The sequence below is a fragment of the Melozone crissalis genome, unplaced genomic scaffold (genome assembly GCF_028551555.1).
Source record: "Melozone crissalis strain CALT ecotype California unplaced genomic scaffold, PUWL_Pcris_2 ptg000485l_1, whole genome shotgun sequence".
In the NCBI taxonomy this organism is placed as follows: domain Eukaryota; kingdom Metazoa; phylum Chordata; class Aves; order Passeriformes; family Passerellidae; genus Melozone; species Melozone crissalis.
This window is the reverse complement of record NW_026536196.1, coordinates 36211-58601: the sequence shown is the minus strand read 5'-3', so window position 1 is coordinate 58601 and position 22391 is coordinate 36211. Positions and strand designations below refer to the sequence as shown.

Sequence of the window (22391 nt, the reverse complement as noted above, 5' to 3'; positions counted from 1 at the left end):
AATTCACCCCAAAATCTGCATCAATTCACCCCCAAATCAGCCCAAATTTGCACTGAATCAGCACTTTTATCCCCAAATGGGATTTCCACTTTTTGGGGGGTTCCCCGCTTTTTTGGGGGTCCTGGGGGAGGAATTTCTTTCTATTAAAATTTGAAAAATACAAAAATCCCAGGAAATTACCCCAAAGTGTGAAGGAATTTTGGGATGGGAGGGATTGGGGACAACCCTGAACCCCTCAAGTGCTGGATGGGAATGGGGGAAAAAACAAGAAAAATGGGGAAAACTCCATCCCCATCAGGTTTTGGGGGAAAATGGGAATTTCTGGGGGGAAAAACAGGGATTTGGGGAGGAAAATGGGAATTTTGGGGGAAATTGCCATTTGTTTTTCGTTGTTGTTTTTAATGGATATAAAAGAGGGAAAAATGAGGGGAAAAAACATGGAAAATACAAGGAGAAAGAATTTGACGAAGAAAATGAGGAATTCTGGAATATCCCAAAACCCCAATCCCCAAATCTCTAAGGGACCAGTGTCCCTTAGGTTCTTAAAATGAGATTTTTTTAATCCTTTTTTTTGGCCCTTTTTAATGGATGTAAAAGAAGAAAAACCAATGGAAAACAAAAGAAGGAAGAATTTGACAAGAAAAACGACGAATTCTGGAATATTCCATCTTGCCAATGCTTCCCACACCTCAAATCCCCAATTCTGGCTTTTTCCTGTTGTTTTTAATGGATAAAAAGAACAGGAAACAGGGGAAAATCACAGAAAACACAAAGAAAAGGAGGAATTGACAGAGAAAAATGAGAAATTCTGGAATATTCTGTTATTCCGGGGTTTCCCAAACCTCAAATCCCAATTCCCAGCGTGTTGCACCCAATGGGATTTTTACCTTTTCATCCCATTTTTAATGGATAAAAAAGAAAAGAAAATAGGGAGAAAACGTGGAAAACACAAAGGGAGGAATTAAAAGGGAAAAGTGAGGAATTCTGGAATATTCCACACCCTCAATCTCCAAATCCCAGTGCGTGGCACCAATGGGATTTTTGCCTTTTCATCGCATTTTTAATGGATACAAAACAAAAGAAAATGGGAAGAAAACATGGAAAACACGAGGGGGAATTGACAGGGAAAAGTGAGGAATTCTGGAATATTCCACAGCCCGAATCCCAGGGATTTTTGCCTTTCCATCATCATTTTTAATGGATAAAAAAGAAAAGAAAATAGGGAGAAAAGAAAACAGGGAGAAAACATGGAAAACGCAAAGAAAAGTAGGAATTGACAGGACAAAGTGAGGAATTCTGGAATATTCCACACCCCAAATCCCAGCATGTTGCACCAATGGGATTTTTGCCTTTTCGTCCCATTTTTAATGGACAAAAAGAAATAAAACGTGAAGAAAACATGGTAAACACAAGGAGGAATTGACAGGACAAAGTGAGGAATTGACAGAAAAAAAGTGAGGAATTCTGGAATATTCCACACCCCCAATCCCAGCATGTGGCACCAATGGGATTTTTGCCTTTTCATCACCAGTTTTCATGGACAAAAAGAAAGAAAATGGGAAGAAAACATGGATAACAAAAAAGAAAAGAAGGAACTGACAGGACAAAGTGAGGAATTCTGGAATATTCCACATCCCAGCATGTGGCACCAATGGGATTTTTGCCTTTTCATCACCAGTTTTCATGGACAAAAAGAAAGAAAATGGGAAGAAAACATGGATAACAAAAAAGAAAAGAAGGAACTGACAGGACAAAGTGAGGAATTCTGGAATATTCCACACCCCCAATCCCCAAATCCCAACTTGTGGCACCAATGGGATTTTTGCCTTTTCATCACCATTTTTAATGGATACAAAAGAAAAAACAGGAGGGGAAAACCCCATGGAAAACACAAGGAGAACCCATCAGGAACCCCCAAAAACCTTCAAATCCTGGAATATCCCACAGCTCCAACCAAGAATATTCCATTGGTCCAGGGTTTCCCACACCTCAGATCCCCAATTCCGACTGCACCAATGGGGTTGTTGCCTTTTTCTTGCCACTTTTAATGGATAAAAAAGAAAATAGGGAGAAAACATGGAAAACGCAAAGAAAAGGAGGAATTGACAGGACAAAGTGAGGAATTCTGGAATATTCCACACCCCAAATCCCAGCATGTTGCACCAATGGGATTTTTGCCTTTTCGTCCCATTTTTAATGGACAAAAAGAAATAAAACGTGAAGAAAACATGGTAAACACAAGGAGGAATTGACAGGACAAAGTGAGGAATTGACAGAAAAAAAGTGGGGAATTCTGGAATATTCCACACCCCCAATCCCAGCATGTGGCACCAATGGGATTTTTGCCTTTTCATCACCAGTTTTCATGGACAAAAAGAAAGAAAATGGGAAGAAAACATGGATAACAAAAAAGAAAAGAAGGAACTGACAGGACAAAGTGAGGAATTCTGGAATATTCCACATCCCAGCATGTGGCACCAATGGGATTTTTGCCTTTTCATCACCATTTTAATGGATACAAAAGAAAAAACAGGAGGGGAAAACCCCATGGAAAACACAAGGAGAACCCATCAGGAACCCCCAAAAACCTCCAAATCCCGGAATCCCCCACACCTCCAACCCTCCCCAAATCCACGAGCGAAACTCCGCCAAAGAACCGGGGGAAGGGGGGGGAAGAGGAAAAAACCAGGAAAATCCCAAAAAAACCCCGAAAAAACCCAAACTGGGGGCAGGGCGGGGGTGAATCCCTCAGGGAGCCGTGTGGAGCATCAAGTTCCTGAGGAGTTTCTGGCGACCCAACTCGTAATCCTCCTCGTCCACGTTGACCAGCAGCTTGATGGCCTCGTGGCCCACGGCCTGTTTGAGCGAGTCCGTGATGAAGACGCCCTTGAGGGCCTCCAGGAGGGAGCCGTTGATGTAATCCCGCCAGAAGGCGTCGAGGTAGGTGAGCTCCGAGAATTTGATGTCGCAGATGATGGAGCCCAAATCCCGCGATTTCAGGATGGTGTTGGCCTGGTTGAAGCGCTCGAACTGGCGCTCCAGAGGGTCCTGCTTGTTGGAGAAGACGTTGCCGTGCAGGGCGGAGTCGTGCTGGCAGTACTCGGCGCGCACGCGCAGGCGGATGTCTGGGATTGGGGGAAATGGGGGATTTAGGATTGGGGGGAAAATGGGGGATTTCGGGGGTTTGAGATTGGGGGAATGGGGCTTAGGGATTGGGGGATGTGAGGTTTACGGGGTTTGGGAATGGGGTTTAGGGACTGGCAGTACTCGGCGCGCACGCGCAGGCGGATGTCTGGGCGTGGGGGAAATGGGGGATTTAGGATTGGGGGGAAAATGGGGGATTTAGGGGGTTTGAGACTGGGGGAATGGGGGGTTTATGGGGTTTGAGATTGAGGGGATGTGGGGTTTTGGGATTGGGGAATGTGAGGTTTAGAGGGTTTGGGATTGGGGAAAATGGGGGGTTTGGGATTGGGGGAATGGGGGAATGTGGGGTTTGGGATTGGAGAAATGGGGTTTAGGGGGTTTGGGATTGGGGAATGTGGGGTTTGGGATTGGGGATATGTGGGGTTTAGGACTGGCAGTACTCGGCGCACACATGCAGGCGGATGTCTGAGCGTGGGGGAAATGGGGGATTTAGGATTGGGGGAAAATGGGGGATTTAGGGGGTTTGAGATTGGGGAAAATGGGGTTAATGGGGTTTAGAGGGTTTGGGATTGGGGAATGTGGGGTTTTAGGGGGTTTGGGATTGGAGAATGTGGGGTTTAGGATTCCGGATATGTGGGGTTTAGGGACTGGCAGTACTCGGCATACACACGCAGGCGGATGTCTGGGGATGGGGAAATGGGGGATTTAGGGGTTTGGAATTGAGGAGATCTGGGGTTTAGGGATTGGGGAAAATGGGGTTTAGGGGGTTTGGGATTGGGGAATGTGGGGTTTGGGACTGGGGGAATGTGGGGTTTAGGGACTGGCAGTACTCGGCGCGCACGCGCAGGCGGATGTCTGGGGATGGGGGAAATGGGGGATTTAGGATTGGGGGATGTGGGGTTTAGGGGTTTTAGGGGGTTTGGGATTGGGGTTTAGGGATTGGGGGATGTGGGGTTTAGGGGGTTTGGGACTGGGGAAACGGGGTTTGGGATGGGGGGAATGTGGGATTTAGGGGGTTTAGGGGGTTTGGGATTGGGGGAATGGGGTTTGGGATGGGGGGAATGTGGGATTTAGGGGGTTTAGGGCGTTTGGGATTGGAGGATGTGGGGTTTAGGGACTGGCAGTACTCGGCGCGCATGTGCAGGCGGATGATCCCACACCCCCTCTCACCGCAGGTCTGTTTCTCCCTGGGGATCCCAATCCCACATTCCCACATTTCAAATCCCAATCCCACAATCCCAATCCCGATCCCACACCCCCTCTCACCGCAGGTCTGTTTCTCCCTGGGGATCACATTCCCACATTCCCAATCCCAATCCTGATCCCACACCCCCTCTCACCGCAGGTCTGTTTCTCCCTGGGGATCACATTCCCACATTCCCAATCCCACATTCCCACCCCTCTCACCGCAGGTCTGTTTCTCCTTGGGGTCGGGGGTCGCTGACTTTCTCCGTTTCCGTTGGCTCCCGAGGAGGCTCCGGGCCCGGCCCGGGCGCTTGGGGCCCAGCTGGGGCCCCCCCGGGGGGCAGCACAGGGATGGGTGGGGGGCAGGCACTGGGAATAGGGGGGGGAAATGGGGTTAGGGACCCCAAATCCAACCCCACAGACCCCAAAACCATCCAGGGAACCCCAAAGCCATCCCAAACCCCATCCCGGGGGCAGGCACTAGGACATGGGGAGAAATGGGGTCAGGGACCCCAAATGCAACCCCAGAGATCCCAAATGCAACCCCAGAGATCCCAAATCCATCCATCAGATCTGGGCACAGTCCCCCAAACCCAGAGCCCTGTGAGGCTCCAGAGTCGGGAACTTTGGGATGATCCCAAGGGGGTGGTGACCCCAAATGGGAGTGATGATCCCAAATTGGGGTGATGACCCCAGAAAGGGGTGATCACCCCAAAGGAGGGGGTCATAGTAATCCCAAATAAGGATGACAATGACCTCAAAAGGGGACAGTGACCCCAAAGGGTGACAATAACCCCAAATGGGGGTGACAATGCCCCAAAAGGGGATGGTGACCCTAAAAGGGGACGGTGACCCAAAATGGGGATGACAGCGATCCCAAATGGGGATGGTGGCCCCAAAGGGTGACAATGACCCCAAAGGGGACAGTGACCCCAAAAGGAGGTGACGGTGACCCCGGGGGTCCGTACCTGATTTGTGGGGGTGGCCGAGGCCGGGCGGGGCCCCCCCGGGCGCGCGGGGGGTCACGTAGCGGATGGACGTCTCCTCCAGGTACTTGTCCACCAGGTCCGGGCAAACTGGGGATGGAAACGGGAATGTCACCGGAATGTCACCGAAATGTCACGGGAATGGCACTGGGGATGGCACGGGGACATCAGGGAATGGCAGATAATGGTGTGACCCCAATACCCCCATACAGTGTGACAGTGACCCCATATATCACGATATATCGCGACAGGAACTCACTGGGGCGCTGTCTCTTGAGGCTGACATAGGGCAGCAGGTCGTGGCGGGTGATGGTGTGACCCCAATACCCTGATATCACCCCATATATCGTGATATATCACAACATATCGCGACACCCACCTGGGCGCCATCTCTTGAGGCTGACGTAGGGCATCAGCTTGTGGTGGGTGATGATGTGACCCCAATACCCCGATATCACTGCATGTATCATGACAATGACCCCACATATCACGATATATCGTGACAGGCACTCGCCGGGGCGCCGCCTCTTGAGGCTGATGTAGGACAGCAGCTCATGGCGGGTGACGATGTGACCCCAATATCACCCCATATATCACGATATATCACAACAGGCGCTCACCAGGGCGCCATCTCTTGAGCCTGACGCAGGGCAGCAGCTCATGGTGGGTGATGATGTCACCCCCATACCTTGATACCACCCCGTATATTGCGATATATCGCGAGAGAGTTACCTGGGCACAGCTGTTTGAGGCTGATGTAGGGTAGCAGCTTGTGGTGGGTGATGATGTCACCCCAATACCCCCAGACACTGACAGTGACCCCATATATCCTGAGAGTGACCCCATATATCGCGACAGGCACTTACTGGGGTGCCGCCTCTTGAGGCTGACGTAGGGCAGCAGCTCGTGGCGGGTGATGATGTGACCCCAATACGCTGATATCACCCCATATATCGCGATATATCGCGACAGACACTCACCAGGGCACCACCTATTGAGGCTGACATAGGGCAGCAGCTCGTGGCGGGTGATGATGTGACCCCCCCATACCCCAATACCACCCCACATATCACAACAGTGACTCCGTGTATCGCGATATATCGTGAGAGGCACTCACCGGGGCACCGCCTCTTGAGGCTGACGTAGGGCAGCAGGTCGTGGCGGGTGATGATGTCACCCCAATACTACCCCAAATATTGCGAGTATGACCCTGTATATCACAACATATCGCGATATATCACGACGGACACTCACCAGTGCGCCGTCTCTTCAGGCTGACGTAGGGCAGCAGCTCGTGGCAGGTGATGATATGACCCCAATACCCCGATATCACCCCGTATATCACAACAGTGACCCCATATGTCACAGTATATCGTGACAGGCACTTACCGGGGCACCGTCTCTTGAGGCTGACGTAGGGCAGCAGCTCGTGGCAGGTGATGACGTGACCCCAATACCCCGATAACACCCCATATATTGCGATATATCATGATATATCATGACGGACACTCACCGGGGCGCCGTCTCTTCAGGCTGACGTAGGGCAGCAGCTCGTGGTGGGTGATGACATGACTCCAATACCACCCCAAATATTGCGATATATCGCGATATATCGCGACGGACACTCACCGGGGCGCCGCCTCTTGAGGCTGACGTAGGGCAGCAGGTCGTGGCGGGTGATGATGCGCAGCAGCTGCAGCAGCTGCCGCAGGTTGCTCTCGTCGCAGCGGCCCTGGCGCTCCAGGGCCAGCAGGAAGTCGCGGCCCGAGCGGATGCGGCCGCGCTCGGCCTCGTCCAGCACGTCCACGAAGAGGAAGGAGAGCACGCGCACGTCGCGGTGCGTCAGCTGCGCGCCCACGATGTCGAACATGCGGTGCAGCGAGTACAGGCCCTGCTCGCGCTCGCCCGGCTCCTCCGGCCACGGCACCGCGCCACCCGTGCCACCGTGGGCACTGCCGGCGCCTGCGCCGCGCTTCCGACCCGCCATGGGCACCTGGGGACAGACATGGGGTCAGTGGGACGTGGCACTACTGGCACTGCCACCGCCTGCGCCGCGCTTCCGCCCCGCCATGGGCACCTGGGGACATGGGATCAGATATGGGGTCAGTGGGGACACAGGGTCAGTCCAGGACTGGCTCCTCCGGCCACGGCACCGTGCCACCTGTGCCACCGTTGGCACTGCCAGCGCCTGCACCACGCTTCTGACCTGCCATGGGCACCTGGGGACATGGGGACAGACACGGGGTCAGTGGGACATGGCACTATTGGCACTGCCATGCTTCCGCCCCGCCATGGGCACCTGGGGACATGGGGACAGACATGGTGTAACTGGGACGTGGGGACAATGGGACACGGGGTCAGTGGGACATGGCACTACTGGCACTGCCACCACCTGCGCCACGCTTCTGCGTCGCCATGGGCACCTGGGGACATGGGGACCCAGGGACTTGGGGGCAGTGGGACATGGCACTGCCACTGCCATGCTTCCGGCCCGCCATGGGCACCTGGGGACACCAACACGGGACACGGGGACAATGGGACATGGGGTCATACAACCCCTGCCAACCTCCTCCAACCATAGCACTGCGCCACTGCCACCAGTGCCACTGGCACTGCCACTGCGCTTCTGGCCCGCCATGGGCACCTGGGGACATGGGGATCTCAACCCCAAATCCCTGGGATTTTCCATCAGGATCCCAACCCCAATCCCAGGGATTTTCCAGTGGGATCCTCTCAGGATCCTGACCCCAAATCCTGGGGGTTTTCCATTGGAATCCAGTCGGGATCCCAACCCAAATCCCAGTGATTTTCCATCAGGACCTCAACCCCAATCCCTGGGGTTTTCCATTGGAATCCACTCAGGATCCTGACCCAAATCCCAGGGATTCTCCAGTGGGATCCTCTCAGGATCCTGACCCCAAATCCTGGGGGTTTTCCATTGGAATCCAGTCAGGATCCCAACCCCAATCCCAGGAATTTTCCAGAGAGATCCTGACCCCAATCCTGGCGATTTTCCATCAGGATCCTGACCCCGATCTCTGCATTTTTCCATCAGGATCCCGATCCCAATCCCAAGGATCTTCCATCAGGATCCTGACCACAAATCCTGGGGGTTTTCCATTGGAATCCAGTCAGGATCCCAACCCCAATCCCAGGGATTCTCCAGTGGGATCCTGACCCCAATCTCTGTGTTTTTCTATCAGGATCCTGACCCCAATCCCAGGGATCTTGCAGTGGGATCCTGACTCCAATCCCGAGGATTTCCTGACCCCAGTCCCTGGGGTTTTCCAGTGGGATTCTGACCCCAATCCCAGGGATCTTCCTTTAGGATCTCGACCCAAATTCCTGGGATTTACCACTGGAATCCACTCAGAATCCCAACCCAAATCCCAGGGATTTTCCAGAGGGATCCTGACCCCAATCCTGGGGATTTTCCAGAGGGATCCTGACCCCAAATCTCTCCATTTTTCCATCAGGATCCTGACCCCAATCCCAGGGATTTTCTGCTGGAATCCACTCAGGATCCCAAACCCCAATCCCTGGGGTTTTCCAGTGGGATCCTGACCCCAATCCTGGCAATTTTCCATCAGGATCCTGACCCCAATCTCTGCATTTTTCCATCAGGATCCCAATCCCAATCCCAAGGATCTTCCATCAGGATCCTGACCCAAATCCTGGGGGTTTTCCATTGGAATCCACTCAGGATCCCGACCCCAATCTTGGGAATTTTCCATCAGGATCCCAACCCCAATCCCGAGGATTTCATTCAGGATCCTGACCCCAATCCCAGGATTTTCCAGTGGGATCCTGACCCCAATCTCTGGGATTTTCCATCAGGATCCCGACCCAAATTCCAGGGATCTTCCAATGGGATCCTGACCCCAATCTTTGTGTTCTTCTGTCAGGATCCCAACCCAAATCCCAGGGGTTTTCCGGTGGGATCCTGACCCCAGTCCCAGGGATTTTCCATTGGAATCCACTCAGGATCCCAACCCCAAATCCCTGGGGATTTTCCATCAGGATCCTGACCCCAATCCCAGAGATTTTCCATTGGAATCCTGACCCAAATCTCTGTGTTTTTCTACCAAGATCCTGACCCTAATCTTGGGGATTTTCCATCAGGATCCTGACCCCAATCCCAGAGATTTTCCAGTGGAATCCTGACCCCAATCCCAGGATTTTCTGTCAAGATCCTGACCCCAATCTTTGGGATTTTCCATCAGGATCCCAATCCCAGATTTCCCTGGGATCCACCCCCATCCCTGCTCCGGCCTCTCCTTGGTTACAATGTCCCAAACAAAAGGAAAACATCGGGATCACGACAGGAACCCCCCACCCACCTCAATTCCTCCCCAAGGAGGAAATTCCCAAAAAAAATCCCTGGAAAAAACAGCCTGGCCCCAAATCCAGGGGGGAAAACAGGAATGGGAAACACCTGGTGCTGTGATCCTGATTTTTTTAGGGAGTTTTCATTAAATTGCCTCTTTTTTCCCTCAATTTGGGTGGTGAATTGTACAAAAAATGCAAAAAAATCTTGGATTTATCAGCACCAACCCCTTGGAATGATCCTGGATGGTTTTCCTCACATGGAAGCCAGAAAAAAGCTGGAATTTGGTGTGAAAATCCAAAGAAATTTGGGAAAATTGAGATTTTATGGAAGCGCTGACCCCTGGGAAAGGGGAATTTTAGGGTTTAAATATAAAAAAAAACCCCACTAAAATTGTTAAATTCATTTCCAAGCAGGGAATTCTGGCTGTGGAAGAAATCCCAAAATTCCAATGGTTCCCAAAATCCTGAAATCCCAAAATTCACAGGGGTGGGAGGTGGAAATCCCAAAAATTTGTGGATTTTCCTCAGAAATGAGCAGGAAAATCTCCCAGAAAAACACAAAGATCCCAAAATCCCTCAGGAAATCCCTCCCACCCCTTTTCCCAGGAAGAGAATTCCGGGAACATTCAAATAATTTCGGGATCAACGGGAAAAACGAGTTCCTGCAGCTTCCCAGGGCTCGGCCCATGGGATCCCTGAGGATATTTTGGGATTTTTCCCATTAAATCTGGGCCAAAACCATCAAAATTCCACAATTATCCCTAAAAATCCCAACCTGGGTGGGGAGAAAAAGCCCAAATCCCAATTTTTAGGTGAATTTTCCAAGGGAAATGGACACGAAGAAGATTTTTCCCTCACAATTGCCAGGGATAGGAAAAATTCCCAAATAATTGGGGGAAAAAAAACTCACAAAAATTGAGATTAATCCTGAATTTTTCTTCTTTTTTTTTTCTGATGAATTTCCACTCCTAAATCCAGCAGGAATTCCCAAAAATCCATTCCCAGCCCCAATAAATTGGATTTTTGGGAAGAAGAGGATGGAAGGGAGGAGGAGGAGGAAGCTCCTGACAAAATATCCCATGGAAAACCAGCTCTGGAATTTGAGAATTTGGGAATTCCCAGCTCTGGAACCAGCTGGGAATGTGGGAATTTAATTCCTGAGCCTCTCCTGATCCATCCATGGATCCATCCTGAACCTCTCCAGCTCCACCAGGATCCTCTGGATCCATCCCAAACTTCCTTAGATCCACCCTGAGGCCCTTTGGATCCATCCTGAACCTTTCTGGATCCATCAGGATCTTCTGGATCCATCCCAAACCCCTTTAGATCCATCCCAGACCTCTCCAGATCCATCCCAGACCTCCTTGGATTAATCCTGACTCTCTCCAGATCCATCAGGACCTTCTGGATCCATCTTGAACCTCTCCAGATCCATCAGGACCTTCTGGATCCATTCTGAACCCCTTTAGATCCATCCCAGACCTCTCCACATCCATCAGGAACTTCTGGATCCATCATGAACCTCTCCAGATCCATCAGGACCTTCTGGATCCATCCTTGGATCCATCTTGAACCTCTCCAGATCCATCAGGACCCTCTGGATCCATCCTAAACCTCTCCAGATCCATCAGGACCTTCTGGACCCATCCCAAATCCCTTTAGATCCATCCCAGATCCATCAGGACCCTCGGGATCCATCCCTAAATTCATCCCAGACCTCTCCAGATCTGTCAGGACCTTTTGGCTCCATCCTTGGATCCATCTTGAACTTCTCCAGATCCACCAGGAACTACTGGATCCATCCTTGGATCCATCCCAAACCTCTCCAGATCCATCAGGACCCTCTGGATCCATCCCAAACCCCTCCAGATCCATCCTGACCTTCCCTGGCTCCATCCTGAACCTCTCCAGATCCATCAGGACCTTCCAGATCCATCCCAAACCCCTTTAGATCCATCCCAGATCCCTCCAGATCCATCCCTGGATCCACCCTGAACCTCTTTGGATCCATCAGGACCCTCTGGATTCATCCCAAACCCCTTTAGATCCATCCCAGACCTCTCCAGATCCATCAGGACCCTCTGGATCCATCCTAAAGCTCTCCAGATCCATCAGGACCTTCTGGATCCACCCCAGACCTCTCCAGGTCCATCAGGACCCTCTGGATCCATCCTTGGATCTATCTTGAACCTCTTTAGATCCATCAAGATCTTCTGGATCCATCCCAGAGCTCTCCAGATCCATTAGGACCTTCTGGGTCCATCCTGAACCTCTCCAGATCCATCAGGACCTTCCAGATCAATCTCGAACCTTTCCAGCTCCATCCCTCCCTTCCCTAGATCCCTTTCCCCACACCCCCCAAAGATAAATCCCCAATTAATCAAAGCCCAAATTAATTAAACCCCCAATTAATTAAACCCCCAATTAATTAAACCCCCAATCAACCCCCGGACCCACCTCAGCCGTGCCCGCTGGCGCTCTCAGCGATCTCCGATCCCTTTTTCCTTCTCTTTGATTTTCCTTTCCAATAAATCTCCCCCAAAAAAAATCCCCAAAGTTCCAGCGATGCCTGGAGAGCTCTCAGTCCTTACCGGAATTCCCCCCCCCCGCCAAAAAACCCCTTTTTTAAATTAGTTTTTAATTTCCTAATTAATAATTTAGCGAAGAGAAGCCAAGCGCGGCGTTGCCTTTAGGTCATTCCCGGTTGCAGGGCGGACATTGCCGAGGCAGGAATTCCCTGGATCGCGGATTTTGTTTCGATCAAAACAAAAACCGCAAGAAAAAAACAAAAAGAAATTCGCCGGGCTGAAGAAATCCTTGGAATTTCATCCCGTTCCTGCTGCACCGCAAATCCCGGGATTTTCTGAGCCTCGGGAGGAACCGGAATCCCGGAAAAAAAACCAAAAAAAAAAAAACAAACCGGGAAAAGCGCTGTTAAATAAACAAAATAAAAATTAAAAATAAACAAAAAAAAAATTCCGATTTTGCCGCGATTTCGGCTGAAATCGGCCCCGAATTCCAGCGAGAAAGAACCAAAACCGGGAGCACCGGGAGGGCTCTCCCCGTTAAAGGCCCTCAAAGCCCCGGTTCAGCCCCGAAGGCCTCGGGAAGGGCCCGGTTCGACCCCAAAAAGCTCCGGTCAAAGCCCGGCGAGGCCCCGGTAAGGCCGCAAACGGCACCGCCGAGCCCCGGGGATGCCCCAAACGGCCCCGCCGAGCCCCGAAAGGCGGCGGGGAGGCCCCGGTAAGGCCGCAAAAGGCCCCGAGCAGGCCCCGGGGAGGCTCCGGTCAGGCCCCGGGGAGGCTCTGGCGGCGGCAGCGTCGCGAGGAGCGGCGGGGGGAGCGGCGGGGCCCCCCCTGCGGGCCCGTCCCAGCCCGCCGAGCGCGGGGGCCCCTCCCGGCCCCTCACAGCCCCTCAGGGCCGGCCCAGCCCCGGCGCCGCCATCTTGGCTCCGTCCGCTCCGCTCCCCGCTCCCCGCGGGCGGCTCCGCCCTGACGTCACTTCCGGCAGGCAGAGCACACGCCTCCTTTATCTCCTCAAAGCCGCGCCCACATCCGGGCACTCGCGAGCCCACCGCGGCTTCACGCCCATAGGGAAACACAGGAAGGGCGGCGCCATGTTGGGTGAGGGCAAGAGGGCGGCTACATCCGGGTTACTGCTGTTGGCGTCAGCGCTATTGGTTAGCACGGGGCGGGCGCCATTTTGAGTGAGGGCAGCCGGGCAGCGCGGGGCCGCGTGGCGGCGCAGCCGCCATCTTGGAAATCGTGAGGCGGAGGCGCCGCCATCTTAACTGAGGGCAGCAAGGGGGGGGTCTGGCGGGGGTTTGAGGAGATTTTGAGGATTTTTTAGGGCGTTTTGGGTATTGAGGGAAGGGGTGAGGAGAGGTGGGTGGAGATGGGGTCAGGGGGTTCCTGTGAGGGAGGAGAGAGCGGTGGGGTGGGGTAGATTGAGGGAGAATGCGCGAGGGGATGAGGGGGACAATGTGGGGGGAGGACAACGGGAGGAGGAGGAGGGGCCCGTTCTGAGGGCGGGGAGGACACCCTGGCGACAAGGAGGCGACAATGGAGGAGGGGGGGCAATGCCACCCCCATAGCCCCGAGAGCTCCCCGCCCCCACCCACGGGTGGGGCCCTTCACCTTTGCCCCTTCCTGGGTGGGGAAACTGAGGCAGGGCAGGGATGGGACAGGGGGGGTGACCTGGGTGTGTCCCCCCCCCACCATCAGTGTCCCCTCCCCCCCTCTATACTGCCCCGGGGCGCGGCAATGAACGATTGTAATTGTAATTATTGTAATTAGTGTCGTTAGCGCGGCACGCGCCACTGCGGCGCCGGGCCCTGAACCGGGGGCGGGGGGGAACCTCTGTGAGGGCCCCCGGGGCTGGGGGGACACCGGGGAGGGGACACCGGGGTTGGGGGGAACACCGGGGAGGGACCGAGGGGACACTGGGATTGGGGGGTCCCCGGTAATTGGGGGGAGACACGGGGGGGTTATCCAGGGTCACACCGGCGCTTCCCGGGTGGTCCCCGGTGTACGGCGGGGGTCCTGGAACAGAACCGGGGGTGTCCCCGCTGTCCCCGGTGGTGTCTCGGTTGTCCCGGGAGGTGTCCCCGGTGTCCCCGGAGGATCTCGGGGAGGGTCCCTGGTATCCAGAGGGGTCCCGGAACAGAACCGGGGGTGTCCTGGCTGTCCCCGGTGGTGTCCCGGCTGTACCGGGGGGTCCCGAAACAAAACCCGGAGGTGTCCCCGGAGCATCTGGGGGAGGCTCCCCGGTATCTAGGGGGGTCCCGGTTGTGCCCCCGCTGTCCCGGGTGTGTCCCCGCCATCCCGGGTGGCGCTGATGGCGCTGGGGGCCCCAGCCCGGGGCGGGGCGCGGTGCCCGGGCGGTGTCCGGGCGGTCCCGGTGAGTCACCCGGTGCCCCCCCGCGCCCCCCGGTCCGGCCCGCCCCCGCCGTGCCTATCCCGGGCCGGACCGCGCCCCGGCACTGCCCGCACCGCCACCGGCACCGAGCACCGCACGCACGGTGAGTGAGCGAGAGCGGCACCCCCGGGAACGGGAACGGGGGATCGGTCCCGCACCCCAAAATTGGGGAACCCCATCTCCAAATCCCGGTTTGGGGTCGAAATCCCGGTCTGGGGTCTAAATTCTGATTTGGGGCCCCCCGCCCGGTAACGGGAACTGGAGTCGGTCCTGAACCCCAAAATGGGGAACCCCATCTCTAAATCGGGTTTGGGGTGCCTCGCCCGGTAACGGGAACTGGAGTCGATCCCGCACCCCAAAATGGGGGAACCCCATCCCCAAATCCCGCCTTGGGGTCTAAATCTGGGTTTGGGGTCCCCCTCCCTGTAACGGGAACGGGGGCTCGGTCCGGGACCCCAAAAAGGAGGAACTGCATCCCCAAACCCCGGTTTGGGGTCTAAATTCTGATTTGGGGTGCCCCGCCCGGTAACGGGAACGGGGACTCGGTCCTGCACCCCAAAATTGGGGAACCCCATCCCCAAACCCCACTTTGGGGTCTAAATTCTGATTCGGGGGCCCCCTCCCGGCCCGGTACCGGGGAGCCCCATCCCGGTGTCCGTTTTTGGGGTGTCCCCATCCCCAAACCCCATTTTGGGGGGATCAATCCTGTCCCCAATTTTGGGGTCCCGCTCCCCGATTTTGGGGGGGAATTTTGAGCATCACTTGGGGGACCCCATCCCTGTCCCCCAATTTGGGGGTCTCCATCCCCAAACCCCCTTTTTGTGGGGTCTCACCCTTTTTGAGGGTCTCACCCTTTTTGGGGGGGTCTCACCCTTTTGGGATGTTCACTTTTGGGATGGTTCCATCTTTTTTTTGGGGTTCCCCCTTCTTGGGGTGGTTCCCATTTTCTGGGGTCCCTTTTGGGGGGATTCCTCCTTTTTGGGGCGGTTCCTCCTTTTTTTGAGGGTCCCCCTTTTTTGAGGGGTCTCCCTTTCCCGGAGGGGTCACTTTTGGGGGTTTTCCTCCTTTTTGAGGGGTTCCCCTCTTTTTTTTGGGGGTCCCCCTTTTCTGGGAGGTCACTTTTGGGGGCTTCCCCCTCTTTTTGGGGGGGTCATTTTGGGAATTCCTCCTTTTTTGGGGATTCCTCCTTTTTAGGATTCTCCTTTTTTTGGGGGTTCCTCCTTTTTAGGGGTTTCCTCCTTTTTTGGGGGGGCTCCTCCTTTTTTGTGGGGATTCCTCCCTTTTAGGGGTTTCCTCCTTTTTTTGGGGGGGGGTTCCTCCTTTTTGAGGGAATTCCTCCTTTTTAGGATTCTCATTTTTTTGGCGGGATTCCTCCTTTTTTAGGACATTCCTCCTTTTCGGGGCGTTTCCCATTTTCTCAACTCTTCCCCGTTTTCCTCGGTCACTTTTAGGGTGGATCCCTTCATTTTTTATGGTTTTTTTTTTTTTTTGGGGGTCCCTCCCCCTTCCATGAGTCACCGGGGTGTCCCCAAGGGGGGGGCGGGGGGGGGGTGACACGGCCACACCCTCGGGACGTGTCCCCCTCGTGTCCCCCCCGCCCCATCCCGGGCTGAGTCACGGCCGGAGCATTCCCGGACATTCCTGGGAAATCCGCGGCCAGGGGGGCGGGAATGGGGAGTTTGGGGGGGTCCTGGAGGGATTTTGGGGGGTGGCAACAGGAATTTGGGGGTCCCACGCGGGATTTTGGGGTGGCCCAGGGGGAATTTTGGGGGTCCTGGAGGGATTTTGGGGGTGGAAACAGAAATTTTGGGGTCCCAGGCGGGATTTTGGGGTGGTCCAGGGGGACATTTGGGGGGTCCTGGAGGGATTTTGGGGGGTCCTGGAGGGATTTTGGGGGATGGCATCAGGAATTTGGGGGTCCCACGCGGGATTTTGGGGTGGTCCAGGGGGACTTTTGGGGGTCCCAGGAGGAATTTGGGGGGTCCTGGAGAGATTTGGGGGGGCGCAGGGAAAATTTGGAGGGGTCACAGGAGGGATTTGGGGGGGCCCTAGGAGGATTTGAGGGCTCCAGGAGGGATTTTGGGGTTCCCTGGAGGAATTTTGGGGGCGCAGGGGAAATTTGGGGGGTCCTGGAGGGATTTTGGGGGGTGGCAACAGGAATTTGGGGATCCCAGGAGGGATTTTGGGGGGTCCAGGAGGGATCTGGGGAGGCACTAGGGGAATTTGGAGGGGTCCCAGGAGGAATTTTGGGGAATTCAGGAGGGATTTTGGGGGGTCCTGGAGGAATTTTGGGGGGTCCTGGAAGGATTTGGGGACCCCCAGGAGGGATTTTGAGGATTTCAGGTGGAATTTGGGGATCCAGGATTTTGGGGTGGTCCAGGATGAATTTGGGGGGTGGAAACAGAAATTTGGGGTCCCAGGAGGGATTTTGGGCGGTCCTGGAGGGATTTGGGGGATCCAGGAGGAATTTTGGGGGCCTCGGGAGGAATTTGGGGCATTCAGAAGGAATTTGGGGGTCACAATGGGAATTTTGCGTTTCCCATTAGGATTTTTGGGGTTCCCATCGGGATTTTGGGGTTCCCATCAGGAATTCGGGTTTCCTATTGGCATTTTGAAGGTTTCCATTGGGATTTTGGGGTTCCCATCAGGAATTTTGGGGTTCCCAGCAGGATTTTTGAGATTTCCATCGGGATTTTTATGGTTCCCATCAGGAATTTTGAGTTTCCCATTGGGATTTTGGGGTTCCCAGCAGGATCTTTGATGTTCCCATCAGGAATTTCAGGTTTCCCATTGGGATTTTTGGGGTTCCCAGTATGATTTTTGTATTTCCCATTGGGATTTTTGGGGTTCCCAGTATGATTTTTGTGTTTTCCATTGGGATTTTGGGGTTCCCATTGGGATTTTTGTGTTTCCCATTGGGATTTTTGGGGTTCCCATTGGGATTTTTGGGTTTCCCATTGGGATTTTGGGGTTCCCAGTATGATTTTTGTATTTCCCATTGGGATTTTTGGGGTTCCCAGTATGATTTTTGTGTTTCCCACTGGGATTTTGGGGTTCCCAGTATGATTTTTGTATTTCCCATTGGGATTTTGGGGTTCCCAGTATGATTTTTGTGTTTCCCATTGGGATTTTTGTGTTTCCCATTGGGATTTTGGGGGTTCCCAGTCTGATTTTTGTATTTCCCATTGGGATTTTTGTGTTTCCCATTGGGATTTTTGGGGTTCCCAGTATGATTTTTGTATTTCCCATTGGGATTTTTGTGTTTCCCATTGGGATTTTGAGGTTCCCAGTATGATTTTTGTGTTTCCCATTGGGATTTTGTATTTCCCATTGGGATTTTTGTGTTTCCCATTGGGATTTTGTGTTTCCCATTAGGATTTTTGTGTTTCCCATTGGGATTTTGGGGTTCCCAGTGTGATTTTTGTGTTTCCCATTGGGATTTTGGGGTTCCCAGTATGATTTTTGTGTTTCCCATTGGGATTTTGGGGGTTCCCAGTCTGATTTTTGTATTTCCCATTGGGATTTTTGGGGTTCCCACTATGATTTTTGGGTTTCCCATTGGGATTTTTGGGGTTCCCAGTATGATTTTTGTGTTTCCCATTGGGATTTTGTGTTTCCCATTGGGATTTTTGTGTTTCCCATTGGGATTTTTGGGGTTCCCGGTATGATTTTTGTGTTTCCCATTGGGATTTTTGTGTTTCCCAGTGTGATTTTTGGTTTTCCCACCAGGATTTTGGCAGCCCCAGGGTCAGGATGCCGTCGCAGCTGGAGCACGCCATGGAGACGCTGATGTTCACCTTCCACAAGTACGCGGGGGACAAGGAGCACCTGGCCAAGGAGGACCTCAGGGCGCTCATGGACAAGGAGTTCCCGGGGTTCCTCGAGGTGGGCATGGCTCTGGGGGGTCCAGGGCGTCCATGGGGTGGGATGGGATCTATGGGATCCATGGGGTGGGGATGGGATGGGATGGGATCCATGAGATGGCATCTATGGGATCCATGGGGTGAGATGGGATCTATGGGATCCATGGGGTGGGGATGGGATGGGATCCATGAGATCCATGGGATGGGGTGGGATCTATGGGGTCCATGGGATGGGATAGGATGGGATCCGTGGGATCCATGGGATGGGATGGGATGGGATGGGATCTATGTGAGCCATGGGGTGAAATCCATGGGATGGGATGGGATCCATGAGATGGCATCTGTGGGATCCATGGGATGGGGTGGGATCTATGGGATCCATGGGATGGGATCCATGGGGCCCATGGGATGGGATCTATGTGAGCCATGGGGTGAAATCCATGGGATGGGGATCCATGAGATGGCATCTATGGGATCCATGGGGTGGGATCCATGGGGTGGGATCCATGGGATCCATGAGATGAGATCCATGGGATGGGATAGGATCTATGTGAGCCATGGGGTGGGATCCATGAGGTTTCATCTATGGGATCCATGGGATGGGATCCATGGGGTGGGATCCATGGGGTGGGATCCATGGGATCCATGAGATGAGATCCATGGGATGGGATCCATGGGATGGGATCCATGGGATGGGATGGGATGGGATGGGATCTATGTGAGCCATGGAGTGAGATCTGTGGGATGGCATTGATGGGATCCATGAGATTTCATCTATGGGATCCATGGGATGGGATCCATGAGATTTCATCTATGGGATTGGATCCATGGGATGGGATCAATGGGAGCTAGAGAACCCCAAGATCAAACCCCATAAACCTTGGGATGGGATCCCATAAACCCTGGGATCAAACAAGACAGAACCCTGGGATCAAACCCTACAGACCCCACACTGGATCCTATAGAACTCTGGGATCAGATCCTGTAAACACCAGGATCAAACCCCATAAACCTTGGGACCAGGGGGTGATGATCCCCCCATTCTCCCTATTCCCATTTAGGATCTGACCCCATCGCCATTTTTTCCCCCAGAACCAGCGCGACCCCAACACCCTGGAGTGGGATCCCGTTCCCATTTAGGATCTGACCCCGTTCCCATTTAGGATCTGACCCATTTTCCCCATTTTTTCCCCCAGAACCAGCAGGACCCCAACACCCTGGAGTGGATCCTGTGGGACCCCATTCCCATGTGGGATCTGACCCCGTTCCCATTTAGGATCTGACCCCGTTCCCATTTAGGATCTGACCCATTTTCCCCATTTTTTCCCCCAGAACCAGCGTGACCCCAACGCCCTGGAATGGACCCTGTTCCCATTTAGGATCTGACCCCGTTCCCATTTAGGATCTGACCCATTTTCCCCGTTTTTTCCCCCAGAACCAGCGCGACCCCAACGCCCTGGACCGGATCCTGCGGGACGTTGAGCAGAGCCGCGACGGCCGCGTCGGCTTCCAGGGCTTCTTCTCGCTGGTGGCCGGGCTCACCATCGCCTGCAACGACTACTTCGTGCAGCACATGAAGCAGCGCGGCCGCCGCTGAGACCCCCACCCATGGGTGCCCCCCAAACACCTGGGGGTGTCACCCCAAACTCGCCTTGGATCCTCCCTTAACCCTAAAAGTGTGCCTTGATCCTTCCTTGGGGTTTTGAACCTTTCCCATGAGGTCCTGACCCTCCCTGATGGGCTGAGACCCCCTTGGGGAGATTGAGACCCCCACCCATGGGTGCCCCCCAAACACCCAGAGGTGTCACCCCAAACCCACCTTGGATCATCCCTTGACCCTAAATGTGTGCCTTGATCTTTCCTTGGGGTTTTGAACCTTTCCCATGAAGGTCCTGACCCTCCCTGATGGGCTGAGACCCCCCAAAGGGGTGATGAACCCCTCCCCACCACCCATGGGTGCCTCCCACCCATCTTAGGGTGTCACCCCAAACCCGCCCTGGATCCTCCCTTGACCCTAAATGCGTGCCTTGCTCCCCCTTTGGGGTTCTGATCTCTCCCTACAAAGGTCTTGATCCCATCTGGGGGTCCTGACGTCCCCCATTGCAAGCTGAGACCCCCTCCCCACCCATGGGTGCTCCCCAAACACCCACCCAACCATGGGTGCCCCCCATCCATCTAGGGGTGTCACCCCAAACCTGCCTTGGATCATCCCTTGACTCTAAATGTGTGCCTTGATCCTTCCTTGGGGTTTTGAACCTTTCCCATGAAGGTCCTGACCCTCCCTGATGGGCTGAGACCCCCCCAAAGGGGTGATGAACCCCTCCCCACCCATGGGTGCCCCCCATCCATCTTGGGTGCCACCCCAAACCCACCTTGGATCATCCCTTGACCCTAAATCTGTGCCTTGATCCTTCCTTGGGGTTTTGACCCCTTCCCCCAAAGGTCCTGACTCCCCCCATTGCAAGCTGAGACCCCTCCCCACCCATGGGTGCCCCTTGCCCACCCAGAGGTGTCACCCCAAACCCACCTTGGATCATCCCTTAACCCTAAATGTGTGCCCTGATCCCCCTTTGGGGTTCTGATCTCTCCCCACAAAGGTCCTGAGCCCACCTGGGGGTCCTGACCCCCCCCCATTGCAAGCTGAGACCCCTCTGGGGGGATTGGGGTGCCCTCCCCCCACCCATGGGTGCCCCCCACCTATCTTAGGGTGTCACCCCAAACCTGCCTTGGATCCTCCCTTAACCCTAAATGTGTGCCCTGACCCTGATTTGGGGTCCTGACCCCCCCATGGGTGCCCCCATCCCCCCCCATGGGTGCCCCCAGCCCCCCCCCAGCTCTGTTGGGACCCTTCATTGTCCCCCCCTCCCCCCATGGGTGCCCCCCACCCTGGGGTGCTGCCCTGACCCCCAATAAAGGGTTTTGTATGAACCAGGGTCTCGCTGTTCTTGGGGTCTCTTTGGGGTCCCTCTCCCCTTTGGGTCACTTTGAGATTCCTTTTGGGGTCTCCTTGGGGTCCCTGTCCTCCTGAGGTCCCTGTCACTCCAGGCTCTCTTTTGGGGTCCCCCTGTCACTTTGGGGTCCCTGTCATTGCAGGGTCCCTTTGGGGACACTTGGGGCTGTGGGGGAGCTGTGTGGGGTGACAGTGGGGTCCATGGGGGCGCATAGGGCTCTATAGGGGATCTATGGGGTTCCATAGGGGATCTGTAAGGTCTCTATAGGGTTCCATGGGGTTCCATAGGGCTCTGTAGGTTCCATGGGGTCTCTATAGGGTCCCTATAGGGTTCCATAAGGTCTCTCTAGGGGTTCTATAGGGTTCCATGGGGTTCCATAGGTCTCCATAGGGTCTCTGTAGGGTCCCTATAGGGTTCCATAGGGTGTCTATAGGTCTCTATAGGGTCTCTCTCTATAGGGTCTCAATAGGGTTCCATAGGATTCCATGGGGTTCCATAGGTCTCTATAGGGTTTCTATGGGGTCTCTATAGGGTTTCTATAGGGTCTCTGTAGGGTTTCTATGGGGTCTCTGTAGGGTTTCTATGGGGTCTCTATAGGGTTTCTCTCGGTAGGGTTCCCTATAGGGTTTCTATGGGGTCTCTGTAGGGTTTCTATGGGGTCTCTATAGGGTTTCTATAGGGTCTCTATAGGGTTTCTATGGGGTCTCTGTAGGGTTTCTATGGGGTCTCTATAGGGTTTCTATAGGGTCTCTGTAGGGTTTCTATGGGGTCTCTATAGGGTCTCTATGGGGTCTCTATAGGGTTTCTCTGTACGGCTCCACACGGCTCCTTTCCGGTCTCTCAGGCCCCGCCCCCGGAAGCGGGGAAACCCGGAAGCGCCGTGAAGTCACGGCGGTGGGCGGGGCCTCGGCGAGCGCGGGTCCGGGCAGGGCTGGGGACAGGGAGGGGACAGGGAGGGGACACGGGGGGCACAAAGGGAAGAGCGGGAAGGGCCGGGCAGAGGGGACAGAGCGGGG

The 22391-nt window shown here is 54.4% G+C and overlaps 2 protein-coding genes across 3 annotated transcripts; one reads left to right on the top strand and one right to left on the bottom strand.

Annotated features, from left to right (window-relative positions):
• Positions 1–2453: 2453 nt before the first annotated feature.
• DEDD (death effector domain containing) lies at positions 2454–12159 on the bottom strand. 2 transcript variants are annotated; one of them, XM_054295059.1, is made up of 5 exons: positions 12102–12159; positions 6945–7308; positions 5298–5405; positions 4552–4698; positions 2454–3125 (listed from the first exon to the last, which is right to left on the bottom strand). In XM_054295059.1, exons 2-5 carry the CDS (start codon positions 7300–7302, stop codon positions 2749–2751), a joined length of 990 nt encoding a protein of 329 aa, XP_054151034.1. In that variant the 5' UTR covers positions 7303–7308; positions 12102–12159; the 3' UTR covers positions 2454–2748. The 2 variants fall into 2 exon arrangements, with proteins under 2 accessions (XP_054151034.1, XP_054151035.1); XM_054295060.1 differs by lacking the exon at positions 12102–12159 and adding an exon at positions 7615–7631.
• A 2500-nt stretch (positions 12160–14659) lies between these two features.
• Positions 14660–20169, top strand: S100A10 (S100 calcium binding protein A10). The gene is made up of 3 exons (XM_054295078.1): positions 14660–14664; positions 18291–18446; positions 19860–20169. Exons 2-3 carry the CDS (start codon positions 18315–18317, stop codon positions 20019–20021), a joined length of 294 nt encoding a protein of 97 aa, XP_054151053.1. The 5' UTR covers positions 14660–14664; positions 18291–18314; the 3' UTR covers positions 20022–20169.
• The last annotated feature ends 2222 nt before the right edge of the window (positions 20170–22391 follow it).